Below are 24,954 nucleotides of genomic sequence, written 5' to 3'. Positions count from 1 at the left end.
AAGCATAGGCTGAGGCAGGAGAATTGCCTGAACCCAGGAGACGGAGATTATAGTGAGCCGAGATCGTGCCACTGAACTCCAGCCTGGGTGACAGAGCAAGACTGTCTCAAAAAAAGAAAGAAAAAACAAAATAACAAGTCCTATGGGAGTAGGAGGGACTGGCCCCCATCAGAAAGGTCCTGCAGGTGTCTCATGATATGGGAACCTGTTCCTAAAGGACGGGTCTCAGCACATCACTGAGCAGCATCCATGGAGCAGAGTTGGGCCTCCTGCAGCCCAGCAGACCACGTGCCCACCTACTCATGGTGCTGAGGACTAAGGATGAGGAGATGAGGCATTTCCTTGTGGGTGCTTGGGGCTCATTGGAGCAAGAATTTATATTATCCCCTCAGGCTGTCAGGAGCCCACTGACTTCAGTTTATGGCTATAGGGTAACCAGATCTGGGTACCCTGGAGGGAGGCTTCTCCCTAGAATTGCATGAAGTCAAGGATCTCAAAGGGAAAAAGGGAAGGTGGTGGTCAGTGTCAGGGTTCATGAAGTTCAGGCACTTGCTCAATCGATAGACACAAGAGCTTGGGGAACACTGGAAATGCCCATTGGGTACATGAGGGATGAGGAGACAGTGCCTTCGCTTTTCTCAGCCTCGGTTTCCTCATCCGTAGAATGGTGATAATCAGGGACTCCTTTGGCAGAGTGGAAAGGATTTGAGTTCCTGTGTATAAAACACCCAGTGCAGAGTAGGCACCCCCAAATCAAGGTGTTATTTTTTTTTTATTTTTGAGATGGAGTTTCACTCTTGTTTCCCAGGCTGAAGTGCAATGGCACCATCTCGGCTCACTGCTACCTCCACCTCCTGGGTTCAAGCGATTCTGCTTCAGCCTCCCAAGTAGCTGGGATTACAGGCACCCACCACCACACCCAGCTTTTTTTTTTTTTTTTTTTTGTATTTTTGGTAGAGACGGTTTCATCATGTTGGCCAGGCTGGTCCCGAACTCCTGACCTCAGGTGATCCACCCACCTCGGCCTCCCAAAGTGCTGGGATTACAGGTGTGAGCCACCGCGCCCTGCCATCAAGGTGTTATTTTAAGATGTGTTACCTTGGGCAACCCAGTTCCCCTTGCTGAGCCTCAGTTTCCCCATGTGTAGAACGTCGATAATTGTACCAACCTTTCCAGGATGTTATGAGGATGCAGTGAGCCTGGGGAGACGATAGACCTTAGTAAGCAATGGGGTTTTCCCAGGATCATGTGATCTTGGGCAAATCCTGGATTCCCTTGAGTCCTCAGCTTCCCTGTCTATGAAATGATGATGATGATTGCCAACCCTCAGGGGTTCTGTAAGGATTGGAGAGGATGTACAGAGCCTCGGAATGGTGGCGGTGTTCGGGTTATCACTGAGCTCCTGCAGAACTGTAGTTAGGAGAGTGTGGCCAGAGTCCAACTGCCTGGGCCACATCCCAGCTCTGCCACTTCCTGGCTCTGTGACCTGGGACGAGGCACTCCACCACCATGGGCCTCAGTGTCCTCACTTGTCAGTGATAACACCAACCTCACAGACCAGGAGTTGGGACTGAATGAGTTAAATCCTGTAGAGTGCTGAGGGCAGCACCTAGCCTGCAGTCAATGTTCAACAGATGTGAGCTGTGTGATGCTGAAGCCATGCGACCTCAGATGGGTCAGTGCTCCTCCAGGCCTCAAGGGTAAATGGTGCTTAGGATGTACTCAGGTAGTTTTCAATCTTGGCTACTCTTTAGGATCATCTGGGAAACTCTGAAATAAATCCCAGGCTGCACCACAGAAATGCCTCTTCAATTGGCCTGGCATGGGCCTAGGCATCTAAAGTTTTTAATTAATCCAGAAGATTCTAATACAGAGTCAGGACTGAAAACCCCTGGGATAGACACCCAGAGATCACAGAGGACAAGTTGGAAAAGATGGTCCTCTGTGGTGCCAGATGGGAGAACAGCTTTTCAGGGTGTGGATGCTTCTGAACAATGTGCACCCGGGACAGCTCTTTGGAGGCCCCAGTGGCCTGGCCAGACCCCCTCTTATGATACAGGACTCGGGGGCCAAGGTGGGGGCCCCAGACAAAGCCCTGCTCAGATCCAGCCTCAGTGTGGGGAAACTGTCCATCTTGAAAATGTTTGTGTCTAAACGACCGCCGGAATTCCAGCAAATCCTTCCAATTCGGCCTCAGAACCCTCCCTGCCTTGACACACCAAGATGTCACGGAGGAGTCTGTTCCCTCCTCCTTTAAAATGCTTCCAGCTTCTGTAAATGGCTCCTCTGGAGGGAGGCGCCTGTGATCTTGTTTGTGTTTTGAAAGCCAATTCGCCAAACTTGTTTCCTGAGGGGATTGTTTAGAAAAGGGGAGAGAATCCTCACTTGGTGGTTTCTGCTCCTTTTATCATTTGGGTTTGTCATGAGCCGCAGGGAGCAGAGTTTGAGCCTTTTCTTGGTGTTTCCGTTCTGCTTTGTTCTGCTGCCTGAAGGATAAATGTGTAGATTCAGAAGCAGTAATGACCAGACCTCCTGATAACAGTCACAGGGGTCATTTATTAAGCACCTGCTGCATACCAGGCTCTGTGCTTGCATTCATCCTCCCTCTTCTTACCAGGGTGGGGTTTGTATCCACTTTTGGCCCTGGGCCTCTCTGAGCTTCGTCCTAAAAGGGGCTTACACAAGGATCCCCTCACAGAGATGGAGTAAGGATTAAAGAGCCAAGGGGCATGGAAGGAGCAGCCAGTGTCCAGCTCCAGAGAAGCCCTGGATAAATGGGAACTGATTGCAGCCCCTCAGCCCTGTGGGGACATTCAGGCTGCTGGCCTCAATGACTTGACTTCTTCAAGTGACACCCTCCTTACTGTGCCTTCAAAATGTTTGATGGGTGTTAGGGAGCAGGTTAATATTTACAAATGCAAGTATGTGTGATATGTGCTTCCTGGTGACTGCAATAGGAGGTACAGGGTAATGATTAGCAATTTGGAGACACGTTTAGGACCCATCTGCAGGGAGAAACAGCCCGCATTCTGATTCAGCCATTTGTGTGCTTTCAGCACCCAGGAAGTGCTTCTCTCTGCTTGGGTGCCCTGTGTCTGTGTAATTAATTGATAATTAAGAAATTAACTACTTTGGCTTTCTCCACACTTGGTGATCTTTAGTGTCTATCCAAAACTGACCCCAAAGAAGACCCCAGATTCAGAAAAGTATCCCTTCCTTTCAAATTTAGCACTTGGCACAGATTAGACCCTGCTGGAATATTTGTGGAGAAAATGAAAAATATGAAGTAAATTCATAAATACCTGAAGAGAGAGCTTTGGATATGAATAAAGTCTGGGTTAAAGTTAGATCTGTTTTTGCTTATTTTTGTGAAGCATCTTCTGTGTTTATCCAAAGCAAAACTGCTTCTGTTGCCTCATTTAATCCTCGCTGTATCCCAGGAAGGAGAAATGCTGCTGTCCCATTTTACAGACAAGGAGCTGGGTGTGCCAGGCCGTCCCTCTCATGGGCTGAGTGGCCTGGTTCCAGCTCTCATGGTGGTGCCACTTTGCTACTTACTCCCTGCACTGACCTCTATAAACGCTGTCTCTGAGGTTGGCACTGTTGCCAGGGGAGGCAGGATAGAAACAGTTAATACCAAGGATGAGATGGATCGTTAATTTTGATCCTGTGCCCAAATTGGTGGAAGTCACCCTGTGTGGAGTGGAGAAGTTTGAACTCAGGCCTGGACTTCCCTCTGGGCTCTGCCCCTACACTGTCTGACCTCATATGGGTCCTCACCTCTCCCAACCTTTGCATCCTGCTCTGTAAAATGAGAATAAGTACACCGCCCTCATTAATCCTTCCACATTATTGGAAGGATAAAAAATAATGTCTCAGAAGGTTCTTAACGTGTCACACACTTATCGTTAGTGATGGTCATCTGAGTCATGTCTCCTGACTATCGATGCTCCTTTTGTAGCCAAACCCTCTGCCCCCGTGGTATCGGGCCCTACGGCGAGGGCCACTCCTGAGCACACAGTGAACTTCACCTGCGAGTCCCATGGCTTCTCACCCAGAGACATCACCCTGAAATGGTTCAAAAATGGGAATCAGCTCTCAGACTTCCAGACCAACGTGGACCCCATAGGAGAGAGCGTGTCCTACAGCATCCACAGCACGGCCAAGGTGGTGCTGACCCGCGAGGACGTTCACTCTCAAGTCATCTGCGAGGTGGCCCACGTCACCTTGCAGGGGGACCCTCTTCGTGGGACTGCCAACTTGTCTGAGACCATCCGAGGTAGAAGACCCTCACCCAGCCCAAGCCCACACCTGGCCGCCAAGCCCAGCCCCCACCACTCTCCACTCATCCAGCTCTACTCTTGCTCCAGGGCTTGAAATGCCTGGAACCTAAATTCCTAACTGCCCACTTCCCATGCCCCTAGATGTGCCAGCCACTTACTAACATTTTAATGGCAGTGGCTAGGTGACCACACCACCCGCCAGATGCCAAGGACTGTGCTAGCCGTTTCTTTTATTTCACTGATAGCAAACACAATTAATGAGTACCTACTGTGAGCTAAGCCTCTATGTGCTTGGTGATTTTCTTTATTTTGCTACAGTTACAACATTCCAACTGCATGCCAGGGGTGGTGCTTATAGATTTCCCTCATTCTTAGCCTAGTAGGAGCTACCAGTCCTTGAGCACCTACTGTGTGCTGGGCATTGTGCTTAGTAATTTCATTCATATGCAAAGAGCACCCTCAATGTCTGAGCACCTGCTGCCTGCCTAGCACTGTCCTGGTGATGCCCTCACCGTGGTGGTGGGAGCTACGTTATGGAGCCCTCCCTGTGATCTGTCTGTGCCACAAGGTCAGAGCTTCTGCCCTGTGCTGTTTCAGTTCCACCCACCTTGGAGGTTACTCAACAGCCCATGAGGGCAGAGAACCAGGTGAATGTCACCTGCCAGGTGAGGAAGTTCTACCCTCAGAGACTACAGCTGACCTGGTTGGAGAACGGAAACGTGTCCCGGACAGAAACAGCCTCAACTCTTACAGAGAACAAGGATGGCACCTACAACTGGATGAGCTGGCTCCTGGTGAATGTATCTGCCCACAGGGATGATGTGAAGCTCACCTGCCAGGTGGAGCATGACGGGCAGCCAGCGGTCAGCAAAAACTATGACCTGAAGGTCTCAGCCCACCCGAAGGAGCAGGGCTCAAATACCGCCGCTGGTGAGGCCTCTATTTCAGCTGACCCAGCTTTTTTAAACTTTTAGTTTTGTGGGTTTTTTAAATGTTAAAAGTAGTAATTCATACTTATTATAGAATAATCTAGAAGTCTATAAATATAAAGTAGAATTTTAATGTCAGCTCCATTTCCCCAAATCCCACACTCCAAGAGTCACCACTGGTAAGAGTGTGATGCACATCTTGATAGATCTTTTGACATAGATTTATATCACAGGAGGAAAGAGGGAGAGGGGGGTCCAGCTGTTCATGGTGTCCTGCATCTTGCCTTCTTCACCTGACAGTTGTCACGCTCCCCATTCCTCATTGGCCCAGCCCCTCTTCCCTACTCTTTGTAGCCTTTGCCTCATCTCCCTGGCTGCCATTGGGAGCCTGCCCCACTGGAAGCCAGGGTGGAGTCATTCAGGGTGTTTGCAGCTTGTCCCACATACAGTCAGTGCTTCAGTGAACATCCTTGTACATGTTCCATCCCACATGTGACTATTTCTGTGTGATTGCCCAAGGAACACTTTAGGCCAAAAGGCATACTCATGTAAGGAGGAGATAATGCTGTCACTCCCCTGAGAGAGTGTGAGGGTGTCAAGGTATCATTTTCTCAGCCCCTGCAACGTGGTGTTGGTGTACATCTCTTCTGTTTTCAAATGGTGGCACCTGGTTGGCATTTCAGTGCAGCCATGGAATATTTCATCACCTGTTTTCAATGTGGCTGATGCCCTGTACATAGTAGAACCCTTGAATGGATTAGAATAGAAGCCATTTCTGTCCTTCATGCACCCTTCAGGGAAGCTCTAAAAGACAGCCCTGGGGCTGTGTCAAAGTGACACTTTGGTTTCACCAATGCCAGGTTTTCTTAGGACGTGTAGGGTATCAGCCAATGCCGGGTTTTCATAGGACATGTAGGGCATCGGCCAGTGCCAGGTTTTCATAGGACGTGTAGGGCATCAGCCAGTGCCGGGTTTTCCTAGGACGTGTAGGGCATCGGGCAGTGCCAGGTTTTCCTAGGACGTGTAGGGCATCGGGCAGTGCCGGGTTTTCCTAGGACGTGTAGGGCATCGGGCAATGCCGGGTTTTCCTAGGACGTGTAGGGCATCGGGCAATGCCGGGTTTTCTTAGGACGTGTAGGGCATCGGCCAATGCCGGGTTTTCATAGGACGTGTAGGGCATCGGGCAATGCCGGGTTTTCCTAGGACGTGTAGGGCATCGGGCAATGCCGGGTTTTCCTAGGACGTGTAGGGCATCAGGCAATGCCGGGTTTTCCTAGGACGTGTGGAGCATTGGCCAGTGCCGGATTTTCATAGGACGTGTAGGGCATCGGGAGACAGGATGTGTGGCTTTCCGTGCCAGCTCTGTCGCAGACTTGCTATGTGACCTTGGACGAGTCAGTGCCTCTCTCTGGGCCTCCACTTGCTTGTGGCTGTGTTGAAGGGGATGAGCTTCATGACCCCTCAGCTCTGAGTCTCAGCTGGTAGGGGCCATGATTATCTTGCTCAGCATTGTAGCTTCGGGGCCTGACCACAGTAGGCACTCAATAAATACTTTTTGAGTGAAGGAGGATGAAAGAGTTAGTTGGTTGGCTGGCTGGTTGGTTGGTTGGTTGGTTGGTTGGTTGGTTGGTTGGTTACATAATCCTTAGTTAGCCAATGAGGTAGAGATGACTGTTGGCCCCAGTAACAGAAGAAGCAGCCAGCGTTTGGAGGGAGGCTTAACTTACTTGCCCAGGGTCACACAGCTACTTAGTAGCATTGATTTGAAAGCACTTTTCTGTGGCTTAGAGCCCTGCTCCTGATGAACCACTGTGTTCTAGTCTATGACCCCCTTACCTGTGCTGTGGGCAGCCAAGCCTCCATTGTCATTTCAAGAGTCCTGGTTCACAGCCCCTATGCTAACTCCTGAGCCCAATGTGCACGGCCCAGGTGCCGGGCACAGATCAGTGGTCAGCCCCTGAGCTGTTCAGAGCCTGCTAGCCACACTGCCCTTCTTCCAGCTGCTGATTCAGAGTTTCCAGTGGATCTGGGGCACCCTCGTGACCGCTCTGTGGTTCACTCCAGATGAGAAGGAACGTTTCTGTTCCTCAGGAGTGAGATTTCTGTCTGTATCCTGCAGCAGGGGTTCCTCCGTAGCTGTCAGCAGCAAATATATTCCCCCCGGCACCTCAGCATGGTTTTTGTGCTGTTTATGGATGAGCCTCGTGGGCAAGTGTGTACAGACCCGTGAGTGTGCCCATGTGACTCAAGACATCTGAGAAGGTCCAGCCAGATGTTCTCAGTTAATGATGCCTGCTTAGCGGTGAAAAGTGGTGGTGGGTTTGGTTTTCTCTGTTTTTAATCTGCATACGTGAAGCCTCTATTCCATGTGGTCCCTAGAGAACACTGGACCTAATGAGCGGAACGTCTATATTGTGGTGGGCGTGGTGTGCACCTTGCTGGTGGCCCTACTGATGGCGGCCCTCTACCTCGTCCGAATCAGACAGAAGAAAGGTGGGTGCATTCCCCTCTTCCTCCCTAAGGGTTTGTCCCTGGACTGTCCTCAGAGGGAGACGCCATTAGGTGCTTTGGGTTAAGGACATCAGCTTCTGCCAGTAGCAAGAAGTCCAGAGGTGGTAGTGCTAGGGCTGGGGCAGTGGCCTCACCATGTTAGAGTCTGGGTGGGTCACTCTGTGGCTTCCCCCTCATGGTTACAAGATGCTCATCACTGCCCCAGGCCCCATGTCCTCAAGGGGCCACTACTGAGCAAGGGAGCTGCCAGCCTGGGAAGAGGGGAGGCAGGGACTCTTCTTACCTGTCTCAGGGAGGACATCGTCTTTCCCAGGAGCCTCCCGGCAGACTTCTGCTTTCCTGGTACAAGTCTAGGTTGCATGACCAGCCCCTGGACAGGAGGCCAGAGGGAAGGGAGATAATAGCGCCACCATTTGATTGGGAGGACTTAACAAGTGATTGCATGGGAAATGTTAGGGAAGTAACCTGGCACACAAATGCTCAATAAATGTCAGCCCTGAGTATTACCCGTGTTGTATGTGAGCCCAGAAATATGAGCCACCTGCCTAGAAAGCCCCCTCACAGGGCAAGGTGCATAGCCTTTGACTGCACAGCAGGGGGGCACAGGGTCAAACCCAGGACACAGCTTCCCCTTGTTCGTGTGCATGTGTTACGTGTCTGTGTGTCTGTGTGTGTGTGTCTGTGTGTGTGTGTGTCTGTGTCTGTGTCTGTGTGTGTGTTGGTTGTTGGGAGGGTTGGTTGTTGCTGTGGCAGGGCCTCTGACTTTGAAGTCAGACAAACCAGGGTTCCAGACCCTGGTTGTATACTCTAAACAATCAATTTGGCCTCTACAAGCCTCAGTTTCCCCATCTGTAAAATGGGTTTAGCAACGCCTGTCTTGGAGAAGTTACAAGATCCAAATAAGCCCATGTGAAATAACGGGTCTGACACATTCTAGGATCGCCATAAATACATGTTCTCTTTCCCACTCTTGGAGAAGACAATTTTAAGCTGGTATTTCTGCAACCTTTTTTTATTACAAGAGATAGAAATACATTTCACATCTCAACCCAACACATACACACACCCTTTGTATATAAAATTAAAACTGATATTTTCTTTTTTGTCATATTCTTTTTTCTGTTTAAAATGCTGGTTGTGACCCACCGCCTCCAAAGGGACAAGTGCTGTCCCGAGCTGCCTTTCTGTGGCCTGGCACAGCTGAGCTTGGATGGGCACATTGTACACTAATCACGTATCCCTTCGGTAACTCCTTCACCTCTGCCTCCCAAGTTTCCCTCCCTCCTCAGCTGGCTCTGAGATACTGGCCAAGCCTCATGCTCCTGTCTGGGAGGGTTGGAGTCAGGCCCTGCTTCTCCAGAATCTGCAAGATGTCCCACCAAGACGTCTACCCGGTGGGTTCCCTAAAGTTCCTGGAGAGCCCCACACAGGGAGGACTCCTCCTTGGGTGGGGAAGCAGGTCCCTTCCCCACCAAGGGTGACAACCCATCCCATGGGATGAAGCATTCGTAGCGGCTGATAGTGAAATCCTGGCCATCCTTTCTGAGTCTCAGCCCCAGGCAGCATATCAGGCTCCTGGCACATGTGAGCTCATTACTGTGGGCTTAGGTGTTGCAGAGGAATGGAGTTTGCAGGGCTGCAGCTCTGGTAAAGGCCACCCAGCCCGAGTGGCGGGTCTGTGTGCAGAGCCTAGTTCTCAAACACAGGCTCCAGTGACAGGGATGGCTAGTATCCCCCAGCAGTTCCAGTGTGCCAGGCACTGCTCACTGTGCTTTCCCTGTAGTAACAGTCAGTGCTCACCACAGACCTCATAGGTGACATTACTAACCCCACTTTACAGATGAGGAGACTGAGGCATGGGAAAGTTATAACACTTGTTCAGGGCCTCACAGCCAGGAGGTGGTGGGGCCAGAATTTAAACCCAAGGACCATGTCTAGGACCACCTTGCACACTACCTCCCTCTGCCATAACTAGACCCCCCTTCTCCCTCATTAGGCCCTGGAGGGGTCTGCTCAACCTCTCAATGCTCACAGTGAAATGTCCTGATTTCAACTCAACCACTATCCAGCTGTGTGACCCTGAGGAGTCACCTAGTCTCTCTGGTGTAAAAGGGGGGTGACTGGTGTCCTGTCACTGGATTCCCAGAGATGACTTGTGTCCAGCACTTTGCAACCTGTCAGCCTCCACTCAGACTTTTGGTGCTGAGCACAGCTTCCAACTGGTACACCTCATCTAAAGATCCAGGACCTGCCCAGGCACCAAGCATTAACCCGGCAGCAAGAATTCTTGCACTGTGGCAGCCTCCAGCCTATTAAAGTGCGGTGCAGAGTGCATTTGGGTGTGCATGTTGCTTTTTAATTACAATTTTACAGCAAAATGGGATCAAATGGCTGCTGAACCCTGGAGGCTTCTCTGTGGGTTACCCCATATCACAGGTTTAAAACCTCTGAACCAGATGGACACTTTCTTTCCTTCCAAGATCCTTTTTTTGGAAAGTGGTGGCATGTAAATAAATGGATGCTCAGCCCAACCCTGCAAGTTATAGAAGCTCAGAGAGAGGAAGTGACCCACCCAGGGTCACACGGTGAGTGAGTGGGTAGCAGACCTGGGGTTCACACCCGATCCCTGATTTGCAGCCCTGCTAGAATCTGTTTTCAAGCCACGAAGGGCACTGATTGGGACCTAGGCTTGTTGGAGGGTCTCCACTGAGGTTTGTGGGTGAACGGAGGTGAGGCTCAGACAGAGGTAGGTTGGTTGTCCTCTCCCAGGCTGAAGGCTGCTTTTGGACCCCTGGCAACTTCCAGAAGTGCAAAAGCAGGACCATCTAGCTTACTCCATCACAGGCTTCCTTGGTGGAAGAGGATGCCCACTGGGTGGGCATGGGGGTCTCCTGTGGTTCCAAGGATGTGATTACAGTATTTCCTCTCCATGTCCCTGGAGGCAAACCTTTTGCCAAAAAATAGTGACATAAGAAAAGTGTGCTTCTAGTTAAACAACTGGCTTTTGTTTCTTTTGTCTTTCAGCCCAGGGCTCCACCTCTTCTACAAGGTAAGTGCATCATTGGTCCAGACCCTCTTGCGGTTATTATTTGGTTGTTTGACAGCCCCCCAGACTACAAAGCATAATCCATGTCCACTGACCTCACCAATGTGTTAGTCAACGTGTCTCTTTCTCTCCTTTGTAACCTCGCACTGGGTCATACTGTTTTTAATTATTGTCCCAAATGAGGGTTTTTTTTGATGCACAGAGGCGCTGATTTCTTGCCTGATCTTCCCAGACAACGAGACCCTTGTCTAATCCCATGTGGACTGGGGCAGAGACCTCCCGGGCTTTCTGTCCTCACAGACATCCTGCACACACCACCGGATGCATCCTCCCAGATCCAAGTTGTATACCCTGCTCTTTCCTTTGTTTAGTAAATATTTATTGAGTACCTTGGCGTGCTGTGGTCCTGGAATGCCGGGATGAGTAGGATAGAATCTGTGCCCTCTGCAAGCTCACAGCCTGGTCAGAGGCTCAGACGGTGACGTTACATCACCGATGGCACTTTAGTTTGTTGATTCACATTTTTAGTGACTTGAGTCCCTACTATGTGCCAGCCCTGCTCAGGACCAGCTGGTGATATAGCAGTAAACAAGAATCAGCCCAGGCTTTCATGGGGCTCAGATGCCGGTGAGAGAAACAGGCATAAACGCAGAAATAAAGTGATTCATGGTGTCATATCAGGTGGCGACAACTCCTACCCTGCAAGGGGATGGAGGTGAATGGTGGGGGGCTGTCTTAGGCAGAGGAAGGGCCTGCCTCTGAAAAGGGGATGCAAGCAGGTGCCTGAAACTAGTGAGCTCTGTTGGAGAGGAACATCCTGGGCCAGAGAGGAGGCCTGTGTGCTGGGCCAGAGGGAAGGAGAGGAAGAAGATAAGTCAGGAAGACACAGGTCCTTGGCATCTCGGTGTCCTTCGCAGATGCCCCTGTAGTCAGAGGTGTTGTGAACTATTTTGTGAAAAGCCTTTAACGGCTTTTTGGAAGGCCTCTGATCTTCATCCCCAGCAGAGCAGAGGCAGCACACCGTAATCTGCCATGTGAACCTATCTGCATAGAACCGTGTGGACATCCGTGCTAAGGGTGATAAATAAAACTATAAATAGCTTCATGTTGGTTCACACCAGGTTTTGCCAGCAACTGCATAGTGCCAATCTTTTGATGGTTTAGAGCTTTCTGGGTTTCAGAATTACAGAATAGGACATGATGATCTGGAGTGGGGCCTGTGGGTGTTAGAAGGACTCGGGATTTTATCCGCAGTGGGATGAGGAACCAAAAGATGGACATGATCTGACTTTTGTTTTAAAAGTGTCACCTGGCTACATGTGGAGCCCAGACTATAGGAGGTGAGGGTGTGTAGGTGACCATAGCAGTCCCGGTCCAAGCAGCAAAAGATGGTGACCTGGACCAAAGTGGTGGGATGGGCTGAGAAATGCTCAGATTCTGGATATATTTTGAAGGTAGACACAAGGGGACTTGCTGATATATTGGCTGTAGGGTTAAGGACCACCTCAAGGTTGGGGGCAGTGGAGTGCTGTATCCTGAGTTGGGGGGTGCAGGTGATGGGTGGAGTGATGGGGCAAATATCAGGCAAAGCAGTTGCATATAGCAGGAGCAGCTCTTCTGCCAGAGAAGGCTCTGGGAAGCATCGGGTGCCCCGCTCCTGCCCAGCAGTGTGAGTCCAAGGTACTCTTGGGATAAAGCCTTGCTTCTTGCTCTGATCTCCACAGGGGGCCTCCTGGTCTGAGACCTACCCAACCTCCTGGCCTTCTCCTCCCCTGAACAAGCAGAGCCGCCTCTCCAGCGAAACTAGGCTCTTCACTGCCTTCCGGGCACATGTGTTTTCCTTTTGTCATGCTTGTGCCTGTCACACTCCCACACCTAGGACACTCTTCCAAGGGCAAGACTCGTTTATATCGTTTGCCAAAAAACCTTCAGTGGCTCTACCTGTCCCTCCAGATAAAGTCCAGATGCCTCCCTGAGGCTTCTGGGCCCCTTGTGGTCCAGTCGCTTTGAACAGTTTCACTTCAGCCACCCCCTGTCCTCACATTTCACAGCTCAACCACACTGTGCTCCCCTCCTCCCCTCCTCCCACAGGCTGGGCCCTCACTCTCCTCCTCCCCCTTGCACACTGCTCTCTCTGCTGGGGTGTGCTCCCTGCCCCTGCTCATGCACTACCCAGGGTCCCCCAGCTCCAGGAGTGGCAGGCACAGTGGGCTCTGTGAATGGCACCCCCTGGAGTTATGCAATGTGGTAGCTAGAGTGGGACCCCTCCTGTCACCTGGTCACCTCCTGCTCCTTCTGAAGTCAGCAAAGGGACGACATCCTCCAGGGTTGGGGGGCTTCCTGTGAACCTTCCTGGTGCCCCAGCATGGACACCCCGGTGTGTTCAAGGTGTCTCTGCACCTGTCCCATTTCATAACCCACCCCTCGAGGCCAGGGCCCATGTCCCTGAGGTTCACTGCAAATAGCTGCTAAACTTGGCACCATGCCTGGAATGGGATAGGTGCTTAGTAAAGGTTTATTGAATGAACAAGTGAACAAACGGATGAATGAATGAATGAGTGAATGAATGAATGAATCAATGCATGCCATCCTAAACCACTGTAGCACTTCCCACTCTGCCTTCTCTGAATCCCTAAAATGCTGCTTCCCTGTGGCTACACAGCCCCATCTAGGAGGATCTCTCTTTTTTGTTTCTGTTGTTGTTATTTTTTTTTATTATTTTTTATTTTTATTTTTTGAGACGGAGTTTTGCTCTTGTTGCCCAGGCTGGAGTGCAATGGTGTGATCTCGGCTCACCACAACCTCCACTTCCTGGGTTCAAGCGATTCTCCTGCCTCCGCCTCCTGAGTGGGATTACAGGCATGCGCCACCACGCCTGGCTAATTTTGTATTTTTAGTAGAGATGGGGTTTCTCCCTGTTGGTCAGGCTGGTCTTGAACTCCCAACCTCAGGTAATCCACCCGCCTCGGCCTCCCAAAGTGCTGGAATTACAGGCATAAGCCACTGCGCCCGGCCCTGTTGTCATTATTTTTTACTTGTCTTACCTCCCCGATTAGACAATGAGTTTCTGGAAGAATAGGACATTGTCAATAATAATAACAGCAGTAGCAGCTACCATTTATTGAGCACTTTACTGTGCTCCTGGCACTGTCTATGCCTTTATGTATATTAGCCCACTTGTGATTTTAATTCTTGCAGAAACCCTATGATTTATCACTATCCTAATTTTATAGAACAGTGGTTTTCAAACTTGAGTGTGTTACAGAATCCTCAAAGGACTTGTTAAAACACAGATTACTGGGCCCCAACCCCAAAGTCCCTGATTGAGAATCTCTATTTCCACGAGTTCTCAGGTGGTGCTGATGCTGTTGTTCCCCAGCCACACTTTGAGAACCCCTGTTCTAGAAGGTTCTTATTGTTCCCTATTGTATGGTTGAGGAAATTGAGGCTCAGAGAAGTCATGACATTTCCCAAGGTCCTGTGGCTAGGAAGCACCGGAATGATGACCTCAGCCTCGACATCTCTTGTACTAAAGCTGGTGCCTTCATCACTGTTCCCATGCTTCTTGCTGTCTATTTCTTCTTCCCCAGAGAAACCAACCGTTTTCTGCCTGTTTTTTATTTTTCCAGCGTGAGCCTACCGAGGGAGCCATGAGATCACTTGCTCCCTTTCATCTCTCTAAACCAAAGCAATAGCTAGTGAGTGCTAATGGTGGTTTCCCACGCAGCAGCCGGCTTCGGCTTTGGCTTGCTGGGATCAGACATTTTCCAGAGGACGTTGGTGTGAGTAACAGCCGAGCACCTCAGGGAGGCTGCAAGCGGGGAGGCTGCCACTTTGAGCTCATAGGGTTCTTCAGGTTGCAGGGCTGGTGGAGGGATTGGCTCTCTCTAACTCCCTGGGTTAGGAATGTACAGACGGAATATTGTCTGTAATCTTCCCCAGCTCAGACGAAAGAAAAATGTGTCTCTGCTCTCTTAATTGGGCACTGGGGTTCATTCGCTCAGCCATTTATTCACTTGTCAGACATTCACTGCATTTATTCTTGGAATATTTAGGGCTTCCCTGAGTCTTTTATTTATTCATCTGGACTGAGCCTAACTCAGTGCCAAGCCTTCAGCTGAGGGTTGCAAAGGGGAGCAGAAAAGGCCCACCCCTGGTCTCATGGCACTTAAGAGCCAGTGAGAAAGATTCATTCATTCATTCATTCAACAAATACATATGGACTGCTGACGATGTGCCAGCCCAGTTCTTGGTGCTGGGGCTTCAGCAGTGAATAAGACTGGCCCAGTTCCTCCCTGTGTGAAGCTCAGTGTCTGCTGAGGAGACAGGTTACCAGACAAGCTGGAAAGTTAATAAGGGATGTGGTGCAGCTGCTGACTAAATAAAATGAAACCAGGTATGGGATAGAGCAGATCAAGGAGGTGGGGTCTGGGGCGAGCAGGGAGGGCTTGTCTGCAAGGTGACATCTAGAAGATCACTGAAGGATGAGGAGGCTCCAGCCATGGGAACATCTGGGACAAGACTACACCAGTCAGAGGGAACAGCCAGTGCCAAGACCCTGAGACAGGAGCAGTCAGATGCATGCACAGAACACAGAGGAGGCCAGAGGAGCTGGAGCAGAGCAGAGGCAGGAGAGTGATGGAGCCTAGAGTAGTCGGCCGGGCTGAGCCTTGGAGCTGGTGTCACTTGACCACCTTGGAGTGGTTATAGAGGGGTTGGGCATTCTGAGCAGAAAAGTAACATGACATCACTTATGCATTTCAGATAGGGATAATGGAGGGCAGGGAAGCAGGAATAGAGGTGGGGAGATCAGGGAGGAGGTTCTTCAGGAATCAGAGGAGTTCAGATGGTGGAGAGCATGGGGTGGCTGGCTTTGATGGATATTTTGGAGGTGGAGCCGACGAGCCCTAGGTTGGATTAGATGAGAGCTGTAAAGGAAGAGAGAGAAGAATCAGGGCTGACTCCCACTTCTCCAGCCTGAGCACAGGATGAACAATGGTAGAGCTATTCACTGAAATAGGAAAATCCAGGGGAGACACAGATATGGGGAAAATGATAATTGGTTATTGTCTGAAATTGCTTTGAAAGAGAAGAACCCAATGTTTTGAGAATGGAGTTTGGGGGTTCAGTGAATATTTCTCCAAGAAAAGGCTGTTTAAAATAGCATCTGAAGGAATAAAAGGATTGAAGCAGATTAAGAGGCAGCAGCACGGAGCATGCAAAGGCCCTGAGGCAGCCTGACTGGCATTCATTCCAAGTCACTGTTTTTGAGCACATGTGGTGAGGAAGCATGGCAGGCAGGCAGACAGCAACAGAAACCAGATATGCAGATAGACAGGAGATCTGAGATTGTCATGGAGGGGGAGCCCAGCCAGCCCAGCACTGTCAGCAGAGCCATCACAAGGTGACACCATAGTTGAGTCTTGAAGGAGACACGAAAGTTAACCAAGAGGAAAAATGATCAAAGGGGTCCTTCGAGGCTGCTATTGAAGCATGAAGTACATAACATCAAATGCCACCCCCCCCCCGAAATATCTGGTGGGTAGATGAGTGGGTACATGAGGGCAGGGCAGTGAATTAGCCTGGAGGCAGCACGTCAGACCACATGGGACTCTGAGCAGGGCGATGAGTTGGACTTGAACCAGCCAGCCAGTGGGGAGCTCCAGGAGGGCTGGAGGCCAGTAGGGTGGGGACAGATCTGCGTGATCTTCCCCAGCAGACATGCCCCTGCTCCTGGAGGGTTGTTTCTGTGGCCACGTGGGACTTGTCATGTCTCAGAACTGCTCTTGGAGCCAAGCACTCATGCCAAATCCATTAATAACCCTGCTGCCAAGCCCCACTGCTCATTTCTGACATTATCCATGCTAACATCCCCGGGGTTGCCGGCTTGAGAATTTACACAACTTCTGCCAAGCCAGTGGCTCTGGTTTGCTCATCACCTTGACCGTGACCCTCCAGTGAGTCAAGCCGTGGCCTCCAATTACAGAAGCAAGTGCACGAACAACTTCTTTGATTAACTTGGACATCTTGGTCTTTTTCTTTTCTTTCTTTAATGATGATACATAGATGTTTATAATACAGAACATTTGGAGAATATGGGAAACTAAAAAGGAGAAAAAAAATACATTGCAAAGACCACTGCAGTTTGCATTTTGCTATGTTTCCTTCCAGTGTTATCCACACATTTTTCATAATTGAGATAATCCCACAGAGAATTTTCCTTTTTCACTTATCATTTTAATGTAAGCATTTTTAACTTAAAAAAAAAAACCTCATCATAAACCTTTTAAATCTTTATCTGTGGATTTATCCTAATTTCCCTAACCAGTCCCAATTGGCAAAGCCCTAAGATATAAACCTCCTCCCCCATCCCGCCCTTGACAAATGCCTTTGTGTTGAAAGCTTTTTCTATATTTTGAATTCCCCCAAAAAAAGTGCAATTATGAGTCAAAGGATGAGGACATCTTCCAAGCTCTTGATTTTGCCAGCTGCTTCCCAAAAGGATTGTACTGGTTTGCCTCTCCCACCAGCGACGTATGAAAGCTCCAGTTCATTTCACCATAGCTTCCCCAGCACCAAGTATTATAATTTTTAAAGATCCTTGCCAATAGAGTAGGTTAAAGAAATGATAGTGCATTGCTTAGAATTCCTTTTTAGTGAGATTGACCCCTTTGTCCAAACATTTGATATGCAATTGTATTTCTGTTATGAGTCCTTCATTCATGTCCTCAACCCATATACAAAATGGAGCCTAAATGTTATTCTTATCAATTTGCATGAGCACTTGAGATAGTGAGGGTATTTTTATCTGTGTGTCTCTTTCCTTTTTAGGTTGCATGAGCCCGAGAAGAATGCCAGAGAAATAACACAGGTACAGTCCTTGGTGAGATGCCCTTCCTGGGAAACTCCATGGCGTGGTTGCTTCACATCAACCGGAATTGCAGATCTGGTTCTAAATTAAGACTCCTTGTGGGGTGGAGGGTGGAGGATCTTACATTCCTAGCTTTCCCCATGTCCTGTGCATATTCCTTCTCTCTACTGCAGCCAAGAGTGGCTGTTGCAGCCTCCTGACTCAGTGCGACCCATTGCACAACTCCCCAGGGGCACCATTCACAATCCATCCTATGAAAATGGTGCCCTGGAGTCAGGCTGAAGCTCCCTTAGTGTGGATTGTGCCTTCCCATCTCTGTACATTTGCCCAGGCCCGTCCCTCTACCGGGAGCGCCACTCCCAGCTCACTGCCTGCTCCTCACAGCCAGGCTTTTCTATGCTCTAACTGCAAAGCCCAGCCTGCTAGGGCCTCTCCCACCTTTGCTGATGGAAAGACCCCATGTCATTAATTACCTCACGCAAGGGCACACTCACTCAAGCTGGAGGTTTCTGGTCAACATTGCTGAGATGATTTTGCAGGCAACACGGTTTCTGAGAAACCTAGCCCTGCTTATCACCGGCTGATGCTGTCAGACCTTGAAGGCAGAGGGCTCCTCAGCATCTTGTAACAAGACAGGCTCTGCTCTGAACCCGGAACGAGAGCGCGCCAGCTGTCCTTGACATTTCCAAGGCAGTTGTCATCTTTTTAGATGTAATCTGTTGAAGGAGTCGAGCTGGTGAAAGGCACAGCATTTATAGACCAAAATGCCTTGGCCCTGCCCTTGTGACCCGTGGGGTCCCCCCGCAGCCCCAGACATGAGCTCGAGTTGTAATTAAGAAAAACAAAACAATTTCCAGTCATGAGAGAGGGAGACCTTCTCCCCCATCATTTTACTTCTGGACTTCCTCCTGGAATCTTCTGGGGGAAAAAATGATGGTGAGAAGAATGGGTCATGGAAACCTGTACGAAATTCACAGCAGAGACTTACTGGGCAACCACTGTGTGCCACGCACTGGACAGTGAGCCAGACAGTCACAGCCCAGCTGGCAGAGTGCCTGCGATTCCAGTGCCAGGTGCCAGCCCTGGCCAGGGAGGGAGTTGCACGCTGTCAACATGGATTTCCCAGACAGAAGCAAATGAGAGCACACAGGGCTCAGGACAGAGGAGCTGTGTGCTAAGAGCACAGTCGTAGAGTCCAACACACTTTGGTTCTTTGCCAGCCAGACAACTTTGTCCACTTTATTGAACCTCCCTTGGTCTCAGTGTCTTCAGCTGTAAAGTGGAATAGATAATCCTTCCCAAGCAGAGTTGTGGTAAGAGTGGATGGGGTGATCTGTGTGGTTGTGTGCTGCTTGTAAGCCCTGAGAACTGAAATCGGCCATTACCGTGCACCAACTAGGAGTTGTGCCGGTTGGTGGTAGCTTTATTCTGTTCTATCATGCAGGGGCCAGTCACAGAGGGAGCAAAGTTTATCATTCATGATGGGTGATTTTGAGGCGGCAGTGGCAGGTTGGCAGGATTAGCACATGGGAGGTATCCAAGTTTGCTAAGTGGTTAATGATTGCGAACATTTATTGAAGACAGATGCTCAATAGGTACCAGGCTCTGTTCTAAACGCTTTACCTGGATAATCTCATTCCATCCTCACAGCAACCCTGGCAGTAGACACTATTATCATCCCCTCTTTACAGCTGGAGAAACTGAGGCCCAGAGAGGTTAAGTGAATTGCTCAAAATCCCTGAGCTAGAACCAGGATTCAAACCCAGGCTTTCTGACTCCAGAACGTTTCCCGCTTCACTAACTGGTGATCTCGTTCTTATACTGCCCCTGTTCTCTGTCTCCCTGTCCCCAGCTTTGCCCTGAGTGAAGCTAAAATTATTGCCATCCACTCTTGTATTTCATTCAATATGGATCAGACTTCTTATGTGCCAGCCTTGGTTTCTGAATCATAACAAATGCTCAGTGAATATTTGTGGAATAAATGCATACATTAATGAATGTCCCCACACATACCACCATCAGCACCTCCTCAGGCCCCCAAACAGACATGGTCCTGGGTAGTGGGTCCTGTGATGGAAAACAAACATGGGCTGAGGAAGCACAAAGAAGGAACGTGGACCCTGCCAGGAGAGGGGAGGGCCACAAGGGTCTTAGGATGAGCCATGCTTCATCTGAAATTTACAGGGTGGATTGGGATTTGTTACAAGGAGAAGCAGGACAGACACCCTCGAGGGACGAACATGAGAAATGGGCGAAGACTGCAGGTGGTTCAGGCTGGAAGGAGGCAGGAACGGGAGGAGGTGACACTGAGGTGGGGCTTTGAGGGGACCCCACTGTGCGGGTCAGAAAGACCCTTCAGGCAGGGTGAGGAGGAGGGCGGATGGGAAGGGGCAAGGTTGGAGACAAGTAACGCTGGCAAGAGATGAGGGGAACATGACTTATGGCTGAGCCAGTGTGGGCCGAGAGGACACAGAAGCATCCAGACTTGGTATTCAGTTTGAGTGAGTGGGCCAGGGGCTATAGAATGACCTTCTCATGACTTTCTCTTTGGGTATCTTAAATCCAGGACACAAATGATATCACATATGCGGATCTGAACCTGCCCAAGGAGAAGAAGCCTGCTCCCCGGGCCGCGGAGCCCAACAACCACACGGAGTATGCCAGCATTCAGACCAGCCCGCAGCCCGCATCGGAGGACACCCTCACCTATGCTGACCTGGACATGGTCCACCTCAACCGGACCCCCAAGCAGCCGGCCCCCAAGCCCGAGCCGTCCTTCTCAGAGTATGCCAGCGTCCAGGTCCCGAGGAAGTGAATGGGACCGTGGTTTGCTCTAGCATCCATCTCTACGCGCTTTCTTGTCCCACAGGGAGCCTCCGTGATGAGCACAGCCAACCCAGTTCCTGGAGGGCTGGGGCGGTGCAGGCTCTGGGACCCAGGGGCCAGGGTGGCTCTTCTCTCCCCACCCCTCCTTGGCTCTCCAGCACTTCCTGGGCAGCCACGGCCCCCTCCCCACACATTGCCACACACCTGGAGGCTGACGTTGCCAAACCAGCCAGGGAACCGACCTGGGAAGTGGCCAGAACTGCCTGGGGTCCAAGAACTCTTGTGCCTCCGTCCATCACCATGTGGGTTTTGAAGACCCTCAACTGCCTCCCCGATGCTCCGAAGCCTGATCTTCCAGGGTGGGGAGGGAAAATCCCACCTCCCCTGACCTCCACCTCCTCCACCACCACCACGACCACTACCACCACCCAACTGGGGCTTGAGTGGGGAAGATTTCCCCTTTAGATCAAACTGCCCCTTCCATGGAAAAGCTGGAAAAAAACTCTGGAACCCATATCCAGGCTTGGTGAGGTTGCTGCCAACAGTCCTGGCCTCCCCCATCCCTAGGCTAAAGAGCCATGAGTCCTGGAGGAGGAGAGGACCCCTCCCAAAGGACTGGAGACAAAACCCTCTGCTTCCTCGGGTCCCTCCAAGACTCCCTGGGGCCCAACTGTGTTGCTCCACCTGGACCCATCTCTCCCTTCTAGACCTGAGCTTGCCCCTCCAGCTAGCACTAAGCAACATCTCGCTGTGGACGCCTGTAAATTACTGAGAAATGTGAAACGTGCAATCTTGAAACTGAGGTGTTAGAAAACTTGATCTGTGGTGTTTCGTTTTGTTTTTTTCTTAAAACAACAGCAACGTGATCTTGGCTGTCTGTCATGTGTTGAAGTCCATGGTTGGGTCTTGTGAAGTCTGAGGTTTAACAGTTTGTTGTCCTGGAGGGATTTTCTTACAGCGAAGACTGAGTTCCTCCAAGTCCCAGAACCCCAAGAATGGGCAAGAAGGATCAGGTCAGCTGCTCCCTGGAGACACTTAGCCTTCTGACTGGGACTGACTTGGCCATGTTCTCAGCTGAGCCACGCGGCTGGTACTACAGCCTTCTATGACCCTGCTGTGGTAAGTCCAGCCTGCCCAGGGCTGCTGAGGGCTGCCTCTTGACAGTGCAGTCTTATCGAGACCTAACGCCTCAGTCCGCTCATCTGTAAAGTGGGGATAGTGAAGATGACACCCCTCCCCACCACCTCTCATAAGCACTTTAGGAACACATAGAGGGTAGGGATAGTGGCCCTGGCTGTCTGTCCTACTCCTTTAGTGACCGCCCCCCATCCCGGCTTTCTGAGCTGATCCTTGAAGAAGAAATCTTCCATTTCTGCTCTCAAACCCTACTGGGATCAAACTGGAATAAACTGAAGACAGCCAGGGGGATGGTGCAGCTGTGAAGCTCGGGCTCATTCCCCCTCTGTCCCAGAAGGCTGGCCAGAGGGTGTGACCCAGTTACCCTTTAACCCCCACCCTTCCAGTTGGGTGTGAGGGCCTGACCGGGCCCAGGGCAAGCAGATGTCGCAAGCCCTATTTATTCAGTCTCCACTATAACTCTTAGAGTTGAGACGCTAATGTTCATGACTCCTGGCCTTGGGATGCCCAAGGGATTTCTGGCTCAGGCTATAAAAGTAGCTGAGCCATCCTGCCCATTCCTGGAGGTCCTACAGGTGAAACTGCAGGAGCTCAGCATAGACCCAGCTCTCTGGGGGATGGTCACCTGGTGATTTCAATGATGGCATCCAGGAATTAGCTGAGCCAACAGACCATGTGGACAGCTTTGGCCGGAGCTCCCGTGTGGCATCTGGGAGCCACAGTGGCCCAGCCACCTGGCTCGGGCTAGTTCCAAATTCCAAAAGATTGGCTTGTAAACCTTCGTCTCCCTCTCTTCTACCCAGAGACAGCACATACGTGTGCACACGCATGCACACACACATTCAGTATTTTAAAAATGTTTTCTTGGTGCCATTTTCATTTTATTTTATTTTAATTCTTGGAGGGGGAAATAAGGGAATAAGGCCGAGGAAGATGTATAGCTTTAGCTTTAGCCTGGCAACCTGGAGATTCCATATACCTTGTGTATTGAACCCCAGGAAAAGGAAGAGGTCGAACCAACCCTGCAGAAGGAGCATGGTTTCAGGAGTTTATTTTAAGACTGCTGGGAAGGAAACAGGCCCCATTTTGTATATAGTTGCAACTTAAACTTTTTGGCTTGCAAAATATTTTTGTAATAAAGATTTCTGGGTAATAATGAGTCCTTCCGGTGTTCAGTATTCTTGTCTTTGTGAGTGTGTCCCGGGGCCGCCTCGGGGGCTGTCCACCCTCCTGCCAAAGCCTGGAAGAGGATTGAATGGACTCCAGGGTTTGGAAACAACCTACAGCATTTGAGCCCCTCATGTAGGTTGTAGAGACACACGATTTTTGTTTGCCCTGGCTCAGAAGGAGCCAGTGTAAGGTTGAGATAAAATTCCATACAGACAACTGAGTTTGGATCTCGGCTCTGCTGCTTTGTAGCTGTGGGAATTCAAACAGCACCTCTTTGAGACCTGGGCCCCGCGTCGGCACAATGGGGCAGGAATAGTCCCTGCCAGGGTGACTGTGTGGATTCAAGGAGGTTGGAAGCACTGAGTCCACGCTTGGCACTGGGTAGGCCATCACTGAGGCTTGTGTCTTTCCTTCCTGCCCTGACCCTGCGTAGCTGAGTCTCGTGGCCTCTCACCACTAAAGGGATCTCCGACACCCGGCTCACCCTCCTGGGGCCTCACTTTCCTTCCCCACTAAATGCAGACATCTAATGCTTGTCCTGTAATATCCTTGCCAGATGACTGATGTCAAGTGCTGGTTTATAGTGGGTGCTCAATAAGTGTTAGTTTCCTTTCTCTCCCTCCATTAGATCATTAATGATATTAGTGCTAATTATGTAATAAAGTTAAGGCATAAATATGTTAATGTTTAGTGGTTACTATGTGTTGACACTTTACCTTGATGAATTCTTAAACCTTGTGACTCAAGGGCAATCATGTTACTGACTCTATAGATGACACAGAGAGAGGGTGTAACTTATACAAGATCACACAGCTAATGAGTGATGTTACTGAGCCTCCAGTTCCAACTGGATGACTGTAGTGCCTGATGCTTAGCCACTGGGTTAATAATCAATACATGATGTATTGAGCACTGACTGCAAAATTAACCACCGTGATAGCTAGTAACAGCTATGACAAGTGTGGTGCCAAGTGCTTCACAGTTAGAACTCATTTCATTCTCCCAACTACATGAGGGAGGAACTCTTGTTCTCTGTGCTTTACAGATGAGGAAACTGAGACACGGAGAAGTCATTTCTCCAATGTCCCATTGCAGAGCAGTTTGAAGCCAGGGAATCTGACTCTTCTCCCCCACACTGTACTTACTGCCTCATTTAATTCTCATGACTATCAGATTGCTGTGGTTGTGCCCATTTTGCAAAGAAGGAAAGATAAGGTTCTGGAAGTGCACGTGACATGACCAATCTCACGCAGAGTCTTTAGTCAAGTTGAGACTTGAACTCAGATCCACAAGCCCACTGGGGATCATCCCTACACCCTTGGCCTGGTCCATGTGATCAGAGACCACCTGAACAAAGGAGCCTTCTGCGGGGCTCAGAGAGGTCACCCTCCTCTCAGGCCAGGACCTTGGCTGTAACAGACAGCTCAGCAGTTTCCTGGCCCGTGGCCTGAGTTCAGCTCTCCGCCTCCCTCCAGGAGCAACCCATGAAATATGTGCACTGCTTGCAGGAATGGGGTGTTCAAGGCATGAATCCAGGCCGAGTGGGTGGGGAAATGCCTTCCATTCTCTGGGAAGGTGGGGGATGATGGACTGCGTGTCCAGGCAAGGAGACTTGGGGGGTGTATTTTATGCAGCACCTGGGCCTTGCTTCTCCACGGCCAAATCTCCAGGGCTGGAGGTTGGCAGGCGAAATGAAAGTTGATGGTAGCTAAGTGGCCCTTTTCCAGCTCGCCAGGAAATCAGTCAGGCATTTGGCATTTATCGGACACCTCCTTGGGGTTCCTCCTGGTGCAAAGGAGAATGCTAAGACTCCCTTCCTCCATGAGGACCAGGTCAGAGTCCTCTGCCTTCCACCTGAAGCCTCTGCCCATTTTACGTGATAATCAGGAAAATCTCCACCTGCCCCCAACCCCAAGATTTGAATGCCCAACTGTAAAAGCCCATGTGTCTTCTAGCACATTTTCAACAGCCAAGTTTTGACGAAGGTTTATTTAATTTTGGCATAAGCACATACTACATATTAGACACTCTCCTAAACTCTGGACAAGTATTTATTAAAATTAATTCACTTTATTCTCTTAACAAACCTATGAGTTAGGTACAATTTTTATCCCCCACTTAATAAAGAAATGGAAACACAGAGAGATTAAGCATTTTGCTCCAATGTCGCCACCCAGGAAG

The 24,954-nt window shown here is 50.1% G+C and overlaps 1 protein-coding gene across 6 annotated transcripts in view; it reads left to right on the top strand.

Moving 5' to 3' along the window:
• LOC100456232 (tyrosine-protein phosphatase non-receptor type substrate 1) overlaps positions 1-22,762 on the top strand; it is a 46,020-nt gene extending 23,258 nt beyond the window's left edge. For 2 of the 6 annotated variants that reach the window (XM_054541697.2, XM_024238870.3), the window contains exons 4-9: positions 3,962-4,279; positions 4,881-5,213; positions 7,592-7,705; positions 10,748-10,772; positions 17,601-17,640; positions 20,207-22,762. In XM_054541697.2, coding sequence (XP_054397672.1) covers positions 3,962-4,279; positions 4,881-5,213; positions 7,592-7,705; positions 10,748-10,772; positions 17,601-17,640; positions 20,207-20,455 — 1,079 coding nt within the window. In that variant the 3' untranslated portion in view covers positions 20,456-22,762. Of the gene's footprint in view, positions 1-3,961; positions 4,280-4,880; positions 5,214-7,591; positions 7,706-10,203; positions 10,711-10,747; positions 10,773-17,600; positions 17,653-20,206 lie in introns of those variants that run through there. The other 4 variants (XM_024238869.2, XM_054541696.2, XM_054541698.2 and 1 more) reach the window with 2 other exon arrangements.
• The last annotated feature ends 2,192 nt before the right edge of the window (positions 22,763-24,954 follow it).

The sequence above is a fragment of the Pongo abelii genome, chromosome 21, assembly GCF_028885655.2.
Source record: "Pongo abelii isolate AG06213 chromosome 21, NHGRI_mPonAbe1-v2.0_pri, whole genome shotgun sequence".
NCBI classification, from domain to species: Eukaryota; Metazoa; Chordata; class Mammalia; order Primates; family Hominidae; genus Pongo; species Pongo abelii.
The sequence above is the reverse complement of the archived record's forward strand: the minus strand, read 5'-3'. Positions and strand labels throughout refer to the sequence as shown.